General features: G+C 47.7%; 1 protein-coding gene across 2 annotated transcripts in view; it reads right to left on the bottom strand.

Annotated features, from left to right (window-relative positions):
- The window catches only part of LOC106611816 (testican-1), a 332,029-nt gene that overhangs the window by 57,861 nt on the left and 259,168 nt on the right, over nucleotides 1-15,000 (bottom strand). For both annotated transcript variants that reach the window (XM_014212411.2, XM_014212410.2), the window contains one exon: nucleotides 8,927-9,059. In XM_014212411.2, the coding sequence (XP_014067886.1) occupies nucleotides 8,927-9,059 (133 nt within the window). The remainder of the gene's footprint in view (nucleotides 1-8,926; nucleotides 9,060-15,000) is intronic.

Here is a 15,000-nt window from a genome sequence, read left to right as displayed (position 1 = left end):
TTTACATTTTTTACCATTCAACCAAGTGTATATATAACAATATGACGCGTGAACGTCTGATTCATTCACTTCCACACAGATGTGTTCATGGAATTCACTCCACAATATAACAGCCGCTGTATTAACAAGACCCCTGCACTGTTTAATAATAATTAGGTTGGTGCTTAAAGTTGTCCTACGTAACACATGTACAATATGTGTGGGTTGAAAATGTGTTTTTTGCATATCCCAACTCCCCCTGAGACACCCTCAGAGAGTGGGGTCACGGCCAGGGTCTGCCATTAACAACAGTGACCCAGGAGCAATTAGGGTTAAGTGCCTTGCTCAAGGGCACAGATGGAGTTTACACATAGTCGGCTAGTCGGCTCAGGGATTCAAACTAGCAATCATTCGGTTACAAACTCAACGTTCTTAATCCCTAGGCTACCTGCCGCCTGTCTACCATCTGTCAAGGTGGGGATTATAATGCCTGCTTATAAACACAACACATTAACCACAGTGTCTATTGGGCCAACATTAATTAGGTCAGAAAGTTACTGACCTTTCAACTCTTTCATGTTAGGCTATTACATAAACTGGAAAGCATGAACATGTAGCAACATTGTGTGAGTGTTTCTCATTCTTGGTGTCTTTACATATTTAGACATAAATCATTTATTTTCTTACATTTCTGCCATTGTGCACAGCACCATAAACTACGTATTGCATTAAACATTTAGATAGCATTTGCATACTGCTTGGTAAGAAACCTGATCCCAATTGTTGTATGCATATCTGGGACAGGCTCTGTAATGGCTTTGTTTTTCTGTCTCCTTATGCATTATTATTGAAATGTAAATAATGAATAGTTTACCCTTATTTTTCCCTCCACATTGTTTGCTCAATCCTGTCACAACCTTGACAGAGGGTAAACAGTGCAGGGGTCTTGTTAATACAGCGGCTGTTATATTGTGGAGTGAATTCCATGAACACATCTGTGTGGAACTGAATGAATCAGACATTCACGCGTCATATTGTTATATATATACTTGGTTGAATGGTATATAAGTCACATCTTCAAGTTAAAAATATGTACACTACCGTTCAAAAGTTTGGGGTCACTTACCAATGCTGATGCTCCAGATACTCAACTAGTCTAAAGGCCAGTTTTATGGCTTCTTTAATCAGAACAACAGTTTTAAGCTGGGCTAACATAATTGCGAAAGGGTTTTCTAATGATCAATTAGCTTTTTAAAATGATAAACTTGGATTAGCTTACACAACGTGCCATTGGACAACGTGGACTACAACGTTGGACAACGCACAACGTGCCATTGCACTCTCTAATTCTTTCTTTCTTTCTTCCTCTCTCTCGGAGGACCTGAGCCCTAGGACCATGCCTCAGGACTACCTGGCCTGATGACTCCTTGCTGTCCCCAGTCCACCTGGCCGTGCTGCTGCTTCAGTTTCAACTGTTCTGCCTGCGGCTATGGAACCCTGACCTGTTCACCAGATGTGCTACCTGTCCCAGACCTGCTGTTTTCAACTCTCTAGAGACAGCAGGAGCGGTAGAGATACTCTGAATGATTGGCTATGAAAAGCCAACTGACATTTACTCCTGAGGTGCTGATCTGTTGCACCCTCGACAACCACTGTGATTATTATTATTTGACCCTGCTGGTCATCTATGAACATTTGAACATCTTGGCCATGTTCTGTTATAATCTCCACCCGGCACAGCCAGAAGAGGACTGGCCACCCCTCATAGCCTGGTTCCTCTCTAGGTTTCTTCCTAGGTTTTGGCCTTTCTAAGGAGTTTTTCCTAGCCACCGTGCTTCTACACCTGCATTGCTTGCTGTTTGGGGTTTTAGGCTGGGTTTCTGTACAGCACTTTGAGCTATCAGCTGATGTAAGAAGGCCTTTATAAATCAGTTTGATTTGAACACAGGAGTGATGGTTGCTGATAATGGGCCTCTGTACGCCTATGTAGATATTCCATAAATAAATCTGCCGTTTCCAGCTACAATAGTCATTTACAACATTAACAATGTCTACACTGTATTTCTGATCAATTTTATGTTATTTTAATGGACAAACAATGAGCTTTTCTTTCAAAAACAAGGACATTTCTAAGTGAGCCCAAACTTTTGAAAGGTAGTGTGTATATATATAAAAACAACATGTTCACACGTACAACTATTAATTTATTGCATTTATCCTCCCTCATAACACACACGTACAAATGCAACACACACTCAACCACACACACTGACTCTCTCCACTCTCTTGCTGACACTTTCAATTTCACACATTCCAATTTAAATCCATCACTTCCTCCCTGACAGTTCTTAGATAGCAGCACTAATGCCGCTTAATCCAATTTGTTGACAAAGGTATGCCGCTCTCCCCTTCTATACATATTGAATTACCTGTCGAGAGGGAGGAAAGGAAACTGATGAAATATACCCCAGCCAATTCAATTGACTGCTATTTCCAGGCTAGTGAAACACTGGTGGTGTCAGCACCAATAATCTCTGTCTGTGGATGGCTATAATATGTTTTTAATTATGTACAAATATAGGAAAAAACTAGAGGCAAAAGTAGAGGGGCAAGTACAGAGGACAGAAGAGGGAGAAGGAAGGAAGGAGAGAGAGACACAGGAAGACAGGGGAAGACTATTCTGATAGGGAGAAACAGAGGAAGAGAGAAAGAGAGTGAGTCCATTATTGTACCACAGTGAGTTAAGGGGGATGAGAGTTTCAGACTGAAACACTACTCATCCAGAGGGTTTAGAGAGAGAGAGGGGGGGATGAGAGTTTCAGACTGAAACACTACTCATCCAGAGGGTTTAGAGAGAGAGAGGGGGATGAGAGTTTCAGACTGAAACACTACTCATCCAGAGGGTTTAGAGAGAGAGAGGGGGATGAGAGTTTCAGACTGAAACACTACTCATCCAGAGGGTTTAGAGAGAGAGAGGGGGATGAGAGTTTCAGACTGAAACACTACTCATCCAGAGGGTTTAGAGAGAGAGAGGGGGATGAGAGTTTCAGACTGAAACACTACTCATCCAGAGGGTTTAGAGAGAGAGAGGGGGATGAGAGTTTCAGACTGAAACACTACTCATCCAGAGGGTTTAGAGAGAGAGAGGGGGATGAGAGTTTCAGACTGAAACACTACTCATCCAGAGGGTTTAGAGAGAGAGAGAGGGTTAAGAGGTTCAGACTGAAACACTACTCATCCAGAGGGTTTAGAGAGAGAGAGGGGGATGAGAGGTTCAGACTGAAACACTACTCATCCAGAGGGTTTAGAGAGAGAGAGGGGGATGAGAGTTTCAGACTGAAACACTACTCATCCAGAGGGTTTAGAGAGAGAGAGGGGGATGAGAGTTTCAGACTGAAACACTACTCATCCAGAGGGTTTAGAGAGAGAGAGGGGGATGAGAGGTTCAGACTGAAACACTACTCATCCAGAGGGTTTAGAGAGAGAGAGGGGGATGAGAGGTTCAGACTGAAACACTACTCATCCAGAGGGTTTAGAGAGAGAGAGAGGGGGATGAGAGGTTCAGACTGAAACACTACTCATCCAGAGGGTTTAGAGAGAGAGGGGGGATGAGAGGTTCAGACTGAAACACTACTCATCCAGAGGGTTTAGAGAGAGAGAGGGGGATGAGAGTTTCAGACTGAAACACTACTCATCCAGAGGGTTTAGAGAGAGAGGGGGGATGAGAGGTTCAGACTGAAACACTACTCATCCAGAGGGTTTAGAGAGAGAGAGGGGGATGAGAGTTTCAGACTGAAACACTACTCATCCAGAGGGTTTAGAGAGAGAGAGGGGGATGAGAGGTTCAGACTGAAACACTACTCATCCAGAGGGTTTAGAGAGAGAGAGAGGGGGATGAGAGTTTCAGACTGAAACACTCCTCATCCAGAGGGTTTAGCGAGAGAGAGGGGGGGCTGAGAGGTTCAGACTGAAACACTACTCATCCAGAGGGTTTAGAGAGAGAGAGGGGGATGAGAGTTTCAGACTGAAACACTCCTCATCCAGAGGGTTTAGCGAGAGAGAGACAGGGGGATGAGAGGTTCAGACTGAAACACTACTCATCCAGAGGGTTTAGAGAGAGAGAGGGGGGATGAGAGGTTCAGACTGAAACACTACTCATCCAGAGGGTTTAGAGAGAGAGAGGGGGATGAGAGGTTCAGACTGAAACACTACTCATCCAGAGGGTTTAGAGAGAGAGAGGGGGCTGAGAGGTTCAGACTGAAACACTACTCATCCAGAGGGTTTAGAGAGAGAGAGAGGGATAAGAGGTTCAGACTGAAACACTACTCATCCAGAGGGTTTAGCGAGAAAGAGGGGGATGAGAGGTTCAGACTGAAACACTACTCATCCAGAGGGTTTAGCGAGAAAGAGGGGGATGAGCAGAAAGAGAGAGAGACAGAGAGAGACAGAGACAGAGGCAGAGAGATAGAGGGGCAGGTGAGCAGGGAGAGAGAGAGGGGGGTTGAGCACAGACAGAGAGAGAGAGAGAGAGAGAAGAGTTTAGAAAGAGAGTTTGGAGAGAAGTGGAATGAGCCAGAAGAGAGGAGCAATGTAAGGGGCTTTACTCTGCAGGCTACAGTCTCTCTAGAGATAAAAGCATCATTCTGATAATAGGATCGTGTGTGTGTGTGTGTGTGTGTGTGTGTGTGTGTGTGTGTGTGTGTGTGTGTGTGTGTGTGTGTGTGTGTGCGTGTGTGTATACACGTATGCATGTGAGAAGCCAACATCATTCCACACACTCTATAAGAGCACCACACTATAAGGACTGGATTCTTAGCCCAGGCATAACCACTATATTGGTCTCAGTAAGGATGACATCACTCTACCAGCTGAGGCCACACATTTATCCAGACCAGTCAGAGGGAGACAGAGGGAGCAGGGGAAGGAGAGAAGAGAGCGGAACACCCCTGCCACCCATTTGCTCCTCTCCTCCTTCTCTCTCTGATGGAGAGTGACAGCCCAATCCCCCTCTCTACTTCTGGAGTGGACCAGGCAAAGGGGAGTGGGGGAGGGATTGAAGGTGTGTGTGTGTGTGTGTGTGTGTGTGTGTGTGTGTGTGTGTGTGTGTGTGTGTGTGTGTGTGTGTGTGTGTGTGTGTGTGTGTGTGTGTGTGTGTGTGTGTGTGTGTGTGTGTGTGTGAGAGAGAGAGTGTGTGTGTGCACGTGTGTTAACAACATAACCCCCATGAGAAGAGCACAGATTGATCTCTGTGAAGCTATATGGCCTCCCTCAAGTCATTCCTTCTTAGTGGAAACAAAGGCCAGATTAGATTGTGTGTGGGTGGGTGGGAATTTGCAAGCCTGTGTGTGTGGTTACAGCAGAGTATTTAGCTATTAAAGGGTGACAGAGGGGGTGAGGTGGAATGGTAGGGGAGCGAGGGATGGATCATTGGGAGGGTGAAAGAAAGTGAAGGAGTGGACGAGATAGAGAGGAGAATAGAGGAAAAGAGAGGAGAAGAAAGGAGAAGAGGGGAAAAGAGAATAGAGTAGAAGAGGGGAGAAGAGAGGAGAATAGGGGAGAAGAGAGGAGAAGAGAGGAGAAGAGAGGAGGGGAGAAGAGAGGAGAAGAGAGGCGGGGAGAAGAGAGGAGAAGAGAGGAGGGGAGAAGAGAGGAGAATAGGGGAGAAGAGAGGAGAGGAGGACAGGGAGAGGGCGTTTTTCTCCAGACGAAGGACTGTGGAATCAAATATAGCCGGTGGACACAGTTCATCCTCTGCATCATCCATCATGGCTGCCATGCTCATTTACGGAACATCGCCATTCCAAAGCGTTCTCTTTGTGTATGTGTGTGTGTGTGCATGCATGCGTGCGTGTGACAAGGAGAGAAGGGGGGTAGGGAGGCTGGCTGAGGCGATGGAGGGTGGTGAAGGGTGGATAGTTTTTTCCCATGCTTGGGTAATTCTGGCTGAGCTAACAATTGACCTTGCTGTCATTCATGTTATAACTTTAAAGATGCTGCAAAGATTGTCATTGTCAGACTATGTGCTATATTCTACAAAGTACAAACATACCCCCCCTTCCGATCGTTGTGGGAGCATGCGCGAATCACTTGAGGTGTTGCAGTTAAGCACCGCCTTCGCCCAATCCTGATACTTCCAAATAACCAGTGAGGAAAACCTGAAATCCAGAACTGATGCTGCTCGGATCTTACGCATCCCATTCAGTCCTGGCAGTCCTGGCAGATTCTCTCGGTCTACACACAGAATCTTCCCACAGGAGATTAGTAGATGAATGACTATAAATGACCGTAAAACTACAAACAGCCAAACAAGAGAGATAAAAGTTAAAAGAACTGCTCTCACAGTTCTGGGTGACTTTAACCTCCCTACGTCTACCTTTGACTCATTCCTCTCTGCCTCCTTCTTTCCACTCCTCTCCTCTTTTGACCTCACCCTCTCACCTTCCCCCCCTACTCACAAGGCAGGCAATACGCTTGACCTCATCTTTACTAGATGCTGTTCTTCCACTAATCTCATTGCAACTCCCCTCCAAATCTCCGACCACTACCTTGTATCCTTTTCCCTCTTGCTCTCATCCAACACTTCTCACTCTGCCCCTACTCGGATGGTATTGCGCCGTCCCAACCTTCGCTCTCTCTCTCCCGCTACTCTCTCCTCTTCCATCCTATCATCTCTTCCCTCTGCTCAAACCTTCTCCAACCTATCTCCTGATTCTGCCTCCTCAACCCTCCTCTCCTCCCTTTCTGCATCCTTTGATTTTCTCTGTCCCCTATCCTCCAGGCCGGCTCGGTCCTCCCCTCCTGCTCCGTGGCTCGACGACTCACTAAGAGCTCACAGAACAGGGCTCCGGGCAGCCGAGCGGAAATGGAGGAAAACTCGCCTCCCTGCAGACCTGGCATCCTTTCACTCCCTCCTCTCTACATTCTCCTCTTCTGTCTCTGCTGCTAAAGCCACTTTCTACCACTCTAAATTCCAAGCATCTGCCTCTAACCCTAGGAAGCTCTTTGCTACCTTCTCCTCCCTCCTAAATCCTCCTCCCCCTCCTCCCTCTCTGCGGATGACTTCGTCAACCATTTTGAAAAGAAGGTTGACGATATCCGATCCTCGTTTGCTAAGTCAAACGACACCGCTGGTCCTGCTCACACTGCCCTACCCTGTGCTTTGACCTCTTTCTCCCCTCTCTCTCCAGATGAAATCTCGCGTCTTGTGACGGCCGGCCGCCCAACAACCTGCCCACTTGACCCTATCCCCTCCTCTCTTCTCCAGACCATTTCCGGAGACCTTCTCCCCTTCCTCACCTCGCTCATCAACTCATCCTTGACCGCTGGCTATGTCCCTTCCGTCTTCAAGAGAGCGAGAGTTGCACCCCTTCTGAAAAAACCTACACTCGATCCCTCCGATGTCAACAACTACAGACCAGTATCCCTTCTTTCTTTTCTCTCCAAAACTCTTGAACGTGCCGTCCTTGGCCAGCTCTCCTGCTATCTCTCTCAGAATTACCTTCTTGATCCTAATCAGTCAGGTTTCAAGACTGGGCATTCAACTGAGACTGCTCTTCTCTGTGTCACGGAGGCTCTCCGCACTGCTAAAGCTAACTCTCTCTCCTCTGCTCTCATCCTTCTAGACCTATCTGCTGCCTTTGATACTGTGAACCATCAGATCCTCCTCTCCACCCTCTCCGAGTTGGGCATCTCCCGGCGCGGCCCACGCTTGGATTGCGTCCTACCTGACAGGTCGCTCCTACCAGGTGGCGTGGCGAGAATCTGTCTCCGCACCATGCGCTCTCACCACTGGTGTCCCCCAGGGCTCTGGTCTAGGCCCTCTCCTATTCTCGCTATACACCAAGTCACTTGGCTCTGTCATATCCTCACATGGTCTCTCCTATCATTGCTATGCAGACGACACACAATTAATCTTCTCCTTTCCCCCTTCTGATAACCAGGCGGCGAATCGCATCTCTGCATGTCTGTCAGACATATCAGTGTGGATGACGGATCACCAGCTCAAGCTGAACCTCGGCAAGACGGAGCTGCTCTTCCTCCCGGGGAAGGACTGCCCGTTCCATGATCTCGCCATCACGGTTGACAACTCCCTTGTGTCCTCCTCCCAGAGTGCTAAGAACCTTGGCGTGATCCTGGACAACACCCTGTCGTTCTCCACTAACATCAAGGCGGTGACCCGATCCTGTAGGTTCATGCTCTACAACATTCGCAGAGTACGACCCTGCCTCACACAGGAAGCGGCGCAGGTCCTAATCCAGGCACTTGTCATCTCCCGTCTGGATTACTGCAACTCGCTGTTGGCTGGGCTCCCTGCCTGTGCCATTAAACCCCTACAACTCATCCAGAACGCCGCAGCCCGTCTGGTGTTCAACCTTCCCAAGTTCTCTCACGTCACCCCGCCCCTCCGCTCTCTCCACTGGCTTCCAGTTGAAGCTCGCATCCGCTACAAGACCATGGTGATTGCCTACAGAGCTGTGAAGGGAACGGCACCTCCATACCTTCAGGCTCTGATCAGGCCCTACACCCAAACAAGGGCACTGCGTTCATCCACCTCTGGCCTGCTGGCCCCCCTACCTCTGAGGAAGCACAGTTCCCACTCAGCCCAGTCAAAACTGTTCGCTGCTCAGGCACCCCAATGGTGGAACAAGCTCCCTCACGACGCCAGGACAGCGGAGTCAATCACCACCTTCCGGAGACACCTGAAACCCCACCTCTTTAAGGAATACCTAGGATAGTATAAAGTAATCCTTCTAACCCCCCCTTAAAAGATTTAGATGCACTATTGTAAAGTGGTTGTTCCACTGGATATCATAAGGTGAATGCACCAATTTGTAAGCCGCTCTGGATAAGAGCGTCTGCTAAATGACTTAAATGTAATGTAAATGTAATAAAAGAAAGAGAGAACGAGGGAGAGAGCAAGATGGGGTTGGGGGGGTGTGTGTCTCACCTTAGAGGAGTAGGTGTGTCCATCAGATCCACACACAGGGCTGGGGTGGATGACAGGGCATGGCCTACACTTCCCATGGGGCCCTGCTCCTGCCCAGTGTTTGTGGGCCAAGCTTCCTTTCCTCGGTTTCACACTGTGTGTGAGAGAGAGCGAGAGAGAGAGAGAGAGAGATAGAGGGAGGGAGGGAGGTAAAAAGAGAGAGAGGGAGAGAGAGACAGAGCGAGAGAGAGACAGTGAGTGACACACATGGATATAGCTCTATATTTACTCAAAAATAAGCTACCAGATATGATTGTTGAGTTAATCAAATTGTACAATTTTAATTGCATACAAATTGCACAGTGTAGCAGTCAAATAGTCGCTGTGCCCAAGAACACTAAGGTAACCTGCCTAAATGACTACCAACCCGTACCACTCACATCTGTAGCCATGAAGTGCTTTGAAAGACTGGTCATGGTTCACAGCAATACCATTATCCCAGAAACCCTAGACCCACTCCAATTTGCATACCGCACCAACAGATCCACAGATGATGCAATCTCTATTGCACTCCACACTGCCCTTTCACACCTGAACAAAAGGAACACCGATGTGAGAATGCTATTTGTTGACTACAGCTCAGTGTTCAACACCATAGTGCCCTCAAAGCTCATCACTAACCTAAGGACCCTGGGACTAAACACCTCCCTCTGCAACTGGATCCTGGACTTCCTGACGGGCCGCCCCCAGGTGGTAAGGGTAGGTAACGACACATCCGTCACGCTGATCCTCAACACAGGTACCCCTCAGGGGTGCGTGCTCAGCCCCCTCCTGTACTCCCTGTTCACTCATGACTGCACGGCCAAGCACAACTCCAACACCATAATTAAGTTTGCTGATGACACAACAGTGGTAGGCCTGACCATGTGGTGCAAGGACAGCAACCTCTCCCTCAACGTGATCAAGACAAAGGAGATTATTGTGGACTACAGGAAAAAGAGGACCAAGCACGCCCCCATTCTCATCGACGGGGCTGCAGTGGAGCAGGTTGAGAGCTTCAAGTTCCTTGGCGTCCACATCAACAACAAACTAACATGGTCCAAGCACACCAAGACAGTCGTGAAGAGGGCATGACAAAACCTATTCACCCTCAGGAGACTGAAAAGATTTGGCATGGGTCCTCAGATCCTCAAAAGATTTTACAGCTGCACCATTGAGAGCATCCTGACTGGTTGCATCACTGCCTAGTATGGCAACTGCTTGGCCTCCGACCACAAGGCACGACAGAGGGTAGTGTGTACGGCCCAGTACATCACCGGGGCCAAGCTTCCTGCCATCCAGGACCTCTACACCAGGGGGTGTCAGAGGAAGGCCCTAAAATTCGTCAAAGACTCCAGCCACCCTAGTCATAGACTGTTCTCTCTGCTACCGCACAGCAAACGGTACCGGAGCACCAAGTCTAGGTCCTAGAGGCTTCTAAACAGCTTCTGCCCCCAATCCATAAGACTCCTGAACAGCTAATCAAATGGCAACCCAGACTATTTGCACTCTCTGTATATAGCCTCCACATTGACTCTGTACCGGTACCCCCTGTATATAGCCTCCACATTGACTCTGTACCAGTACCCCCTGTATATAGCCTCCACATTGACTCTGTACCGGTACCCCCTGTATATAGCTTCCACATTGACTCTGTACCGGTACCCCCTGTATATAGCCTCCACATTGACTCTGTACCGGTACTCTCTGTATATAGCCTCCACATTGACTCTGTACCGGTACTCTCTGTATATAGCCCCGCTATTGTTATTTACTGCGCTCTTTAATTATTTGTTTTTGTTATATCTTACTTTTTTTAAACATTTTTTTCTCCATTATTTTCTTAAAACTACATCGTTGGTTAAGGGCTTGTAAGTAAGCATTTCACTGTCAGGTCTACACCTGTTGTATTCGGCGCATGTGACAAATAACATTTTATTTGATTTGAGTTGGAATTGGAAGGAATTCTATTGCGCCCAATCAAAGTTGGGCAACTTCCATTGCTTTGTATGACACAGGCTTTACACTCCACTCTCTCCTTCAGCCATTCTGTAGATACAGAAGTCTGCCTACTAACCTCCAAGTTCCAAATGGTCCATAAAAATAACAGTATTTAACAAGAACATGGCTGATCACTCCAATCTAATTGTCTTGGTGCCAAGATGGCGCCCGAAGGCGACCGTTACTATTTCAACTCTCAAACCGAGGTGATGCACATCCATGACTCAGCCTCCTGGTGGATAGTTCATGCTGCTTGTCAGACCAGAGTAATGGAGGCCTGATCCGCCAGGGCCTTTTCTATAAGGAGGGTAATTACATCGGATCAAATCCCCCAGCAATCTTCTTGTTAAGTGGTCTGCTCTGTCTGACGAAACATCATCTTTTTGTCTACAATAACACTGAGGTGTGAGATATAGAATACAACCCTACACAGAAATCAATCTGACCACTGGGCTGTGTGGGGAATGTCAATCCACTGACTGAGAATGAACTGAGCCGGGTCTTCCACAGATTCTGTCACACATCTCTGGCTGTCAGACGGGTACATTCCCATTCAGCACAGTGCGGCAGGCAGACACCACCTTGATGTCTATAATTATCCATCTGTTGTGAAACAAACACTATAATAACAGATTAGACATGCCACTCGTTGCCAACACTCACTAGTGAAGAAAAAAGCAATTATGTCTGATAATACAGTTGAATATGAAACGTTGATGAGACTGATTAGCATCTCCTTAAGATGTCCCCCACTTCTCCTCCTCCCTCCTCTCCTTTTCACAGCTGCTCCTGAAAGCCCAGGAGAGCGGAAATGTGTGTGTGAGTGAGTGCGTGGTATCGTGTTTGTGTGTGTGTGTGTGTGTGTGTGTGTGTGTGTGTGTGTGTGTGTGTGTGTTCAAGTGTGTGTGTTCAAGTGTGTTCTTCCTCTAGTCAGGGTATCTATGTCTGGGTGGATAACACCTTACGCATGGCGAAGGAGAGAGGGATCACAGTCAGATAGCTGTGTGTCTATCATCCGTGTGTATGGCCATGCTTGTGGTCTCTGGTGAGTGTTAGGTGTCAGGCTGTGATGGGATGGAGTGTGTGTGTGAGTGGGGTGCATTAGGCTAACACACCACCCCTGGATACCCTGCTGTGAACCCGTCAGACATCATTCTGACTGACAGAGCACAGGGTTGGAGGGAGGGAGAGATCGAGACAGAGACAGACAGAAGGGAATAACACACAGCATCCCACTCTCCTTCTTTCCCTCCCTCTATCTTTGTATCTCTCTGTCCATCTGTCTGTCTTCATTAGCCTTCCTCTTTAGTGCTCATGGTGCATCTCCCCTCCTCAGACCCAGACATCACCTCTCCCTCTCTCCTGCTCTACTTTAGCCTAATGTCGTTTCACGTGACACATTTCACACACACACACACACACACACACACACACACACACACACACACACACACACACACACACACACACACACACACACACACACACACACACACACACACATATACAGTCGTGGCCAAAGGTTTTGAGAATGACACAAATATTAATTGTCACAAAGTTTGCTGCTTCAGTGTCTTTAGATATTTTTGTCAGATGTTACTATGGAATACTGAAGTATAATTACAAACATTTCATAAGTGTCAAAGGCTTTTATTGACAATTACATGAAGTTGATGCAAAGAGTCAATATTTGCAGTGTTGACCCTTCTTTTTCAAGACCTCTGCAATCCGCCCTGGCATGCTGTCAATTAACTTCTGGGCCACATCCTGACTGATGGCAGCCCATTGTTGCATAAATCAATGCTTGCAGCTTGTCAGAATTTGTGGGGTTTTGTTTGTCCACCTGCCTCTTGAGGATTGACCATAAATTCTCAATGGGATTAAGGTCTGGGGAGTTTCCTGGCCACGGACCCAAAATATCGATGTTTTGTTCCCCGAGCCACTTAGTTATCACTTTTGCCTTATGGCAAGATGCTCCAACAAGCTGGAAAAGGCATTGTTCGTCACCAAACTGTTCCTGGATGGTTGGGAGAAGTTGCTCTCGGAGGATGTGTTGGTACCATTCTTTATTCATGGCTATGTTCTTAGGCAAAATTGTGAGTGAGCCCACTCCCTTGGCTGAGAAGCAACCCCACACATGAATGGTCTCAGGATGCTTTACTGTTGGCATGACACAGGATTGATGGTAGCGCTCACCTTGTCTTCTCCGGACAAGCTTTTTTCCGGATGCCCCAAACAATCGGAAAGGGGATTCATCATTGAAAATGACTTTACTCCAGTCCTCAGCAGTCCAATCCCTGTACCTTTTGCAGAATATCAGTCTGTCCCTGATGTTTTTCCTGGAGAGAAGTGGCTTCTTTGCTGCCATTCTTGACACCAGGCCATCCTCCAAAAGTCTTTGCCTCACTATGTGTGCAGATGCACTCACACCTGTCTGCTGCCATTCCTGAGCAAGCTCTGTACTGGTGGTGCCCCGATCCCGCAGCTGAATCAACTTTAGGAGACGGTCCTGGCGCTTGCTGGACTTTCTTGGGCGCCCTGAAACCTTCTTCACAACAATTGAACCGCTCTCCTTGAAGTTCTTGATGATCCGATAAATGGTTGATGTAGGTGCAATCTTACTGGCAGCAATATTCTTGCCTGTGAAGCCCTTTTTGTGCAAAGCAATGGTGACGGCATGTGTTTCTTTGCAGGTAACCATGGATGACAGAGGAAGAACAATGATTCCTTTTTGAAGCTTCCAGTCTGTTATTCGAACTCAATCAGCATGGCAGAGTGATCTCCAGCCTTGTCCTCATCAACACTCACACCTGTGTTAACGAGAGAATCACTGACATGATATCAGCTGGTCCTTTTGTGGCAGGGCTGAAATGCAGTGTTAATGTTTTTTGGTGATTCAGTTCATTTGCATGGCAAAGAGGGACTTTGCAATTAATTGCAATTCATCTGATCACTCTTCATAACATTCTGGAGTATATGCAAATTGCCCTCATACAAACTGAGGCAGCAGACTTTGTGAAAATTAATATTTTTGTCACTCTCAAAACTTTTGGCCACGACTGTACACACACACACACACACACACACACACACACACACACACACACACACACACACACACACACACACACACACACACACACACACAGCTGAAATGAAGATTTGGTAAAGGGAACAGTACTTGTATAAGTCCCACCTGGTAGACATACTGTACATGAACCAGTGTCCATCTCATCATTTCACCTTACGACTTAAATGAGTTACATCCCAAATATCCCCCTGCAGGCGTCATGATGAAGCCCTCGATCAAGTTGGCTACTGAGCTAACCAGAGCACCAGACAGTGTGGCGGGTTCTGTTCCTGATATATTCTGTGTTTGTAACTGGATCAGCAGAACAGTGGTAGCTACAGTAGATGTGTTGGGAGCCCTCCAGTGATGTCTCACTGCATTGGCTCAGCCACGGCTCTGTTTGTGTTTGTATATCCACGGGGCGTCAGTAATTATGAGCAACAAGCACTTATTCCCACTTAACGGCCATTGCATAATTGATATTTGTTTGTATTAAACTGAAGAGGAGAGAGACAGGCGCAGGATCAAGCATCGATGGCGGCCCACACCTCCCCTCTCCTCCTCTTCCTCCTCCTTCTCTCCTCCTTCTCTCCTCCCCTCCTCCTCCTCTTCCTCCCCCTCCTCTCCCTCCTCCTCCTTTTCTCCCTCCTCCTCCTGCTCTCTCCTCCTCCTCCTCCTCCTCTCCCTCCTTCTCCTCCTCCTGCTCTCCCTCCTCCTCCTCCCCTTCCTCCTGGTCTCCCTCCTCCTCCCACTTCTCTCCCTCCTCCTCCCCCTCCTCCTCCTCCCCCTCCTACTTCTCTCCCTCCTCCTCCTCCTCCTCCTTTCCCCACAGAGATCCTACATGTAATTCTATGCACTCCCCCTCTTCCCCCCTCCCCTTCTCTTCTTCTCTCTGTCAATCAAACTCCATCTCGGTGGGGTCTCTGGCCTTCGTCGATAAGAGCAGTAATAGAAGAAGGTTTGATGAAATCTCATACAGAGTACA

This window comes from Salmo salar, chromosome ssa09, assembly GCF_905237065.1.
Source record: "Salmo salar chromosome ssa09, Ssal_v3.1, whole genome shotgun sequence".
In the NCBI taxonomy this organism is placed as follows: domain Eukaryota; kingdom Metazoa; phylum Chordata; class Actinopteri; order Salmoniformes; family Salmonidae; genus Salmo; species Salmo salar.
Note: the sequence above shows the minus strand (reverse complement) of the source record. Positions and strands in the feature narration are given on the sequence as shown.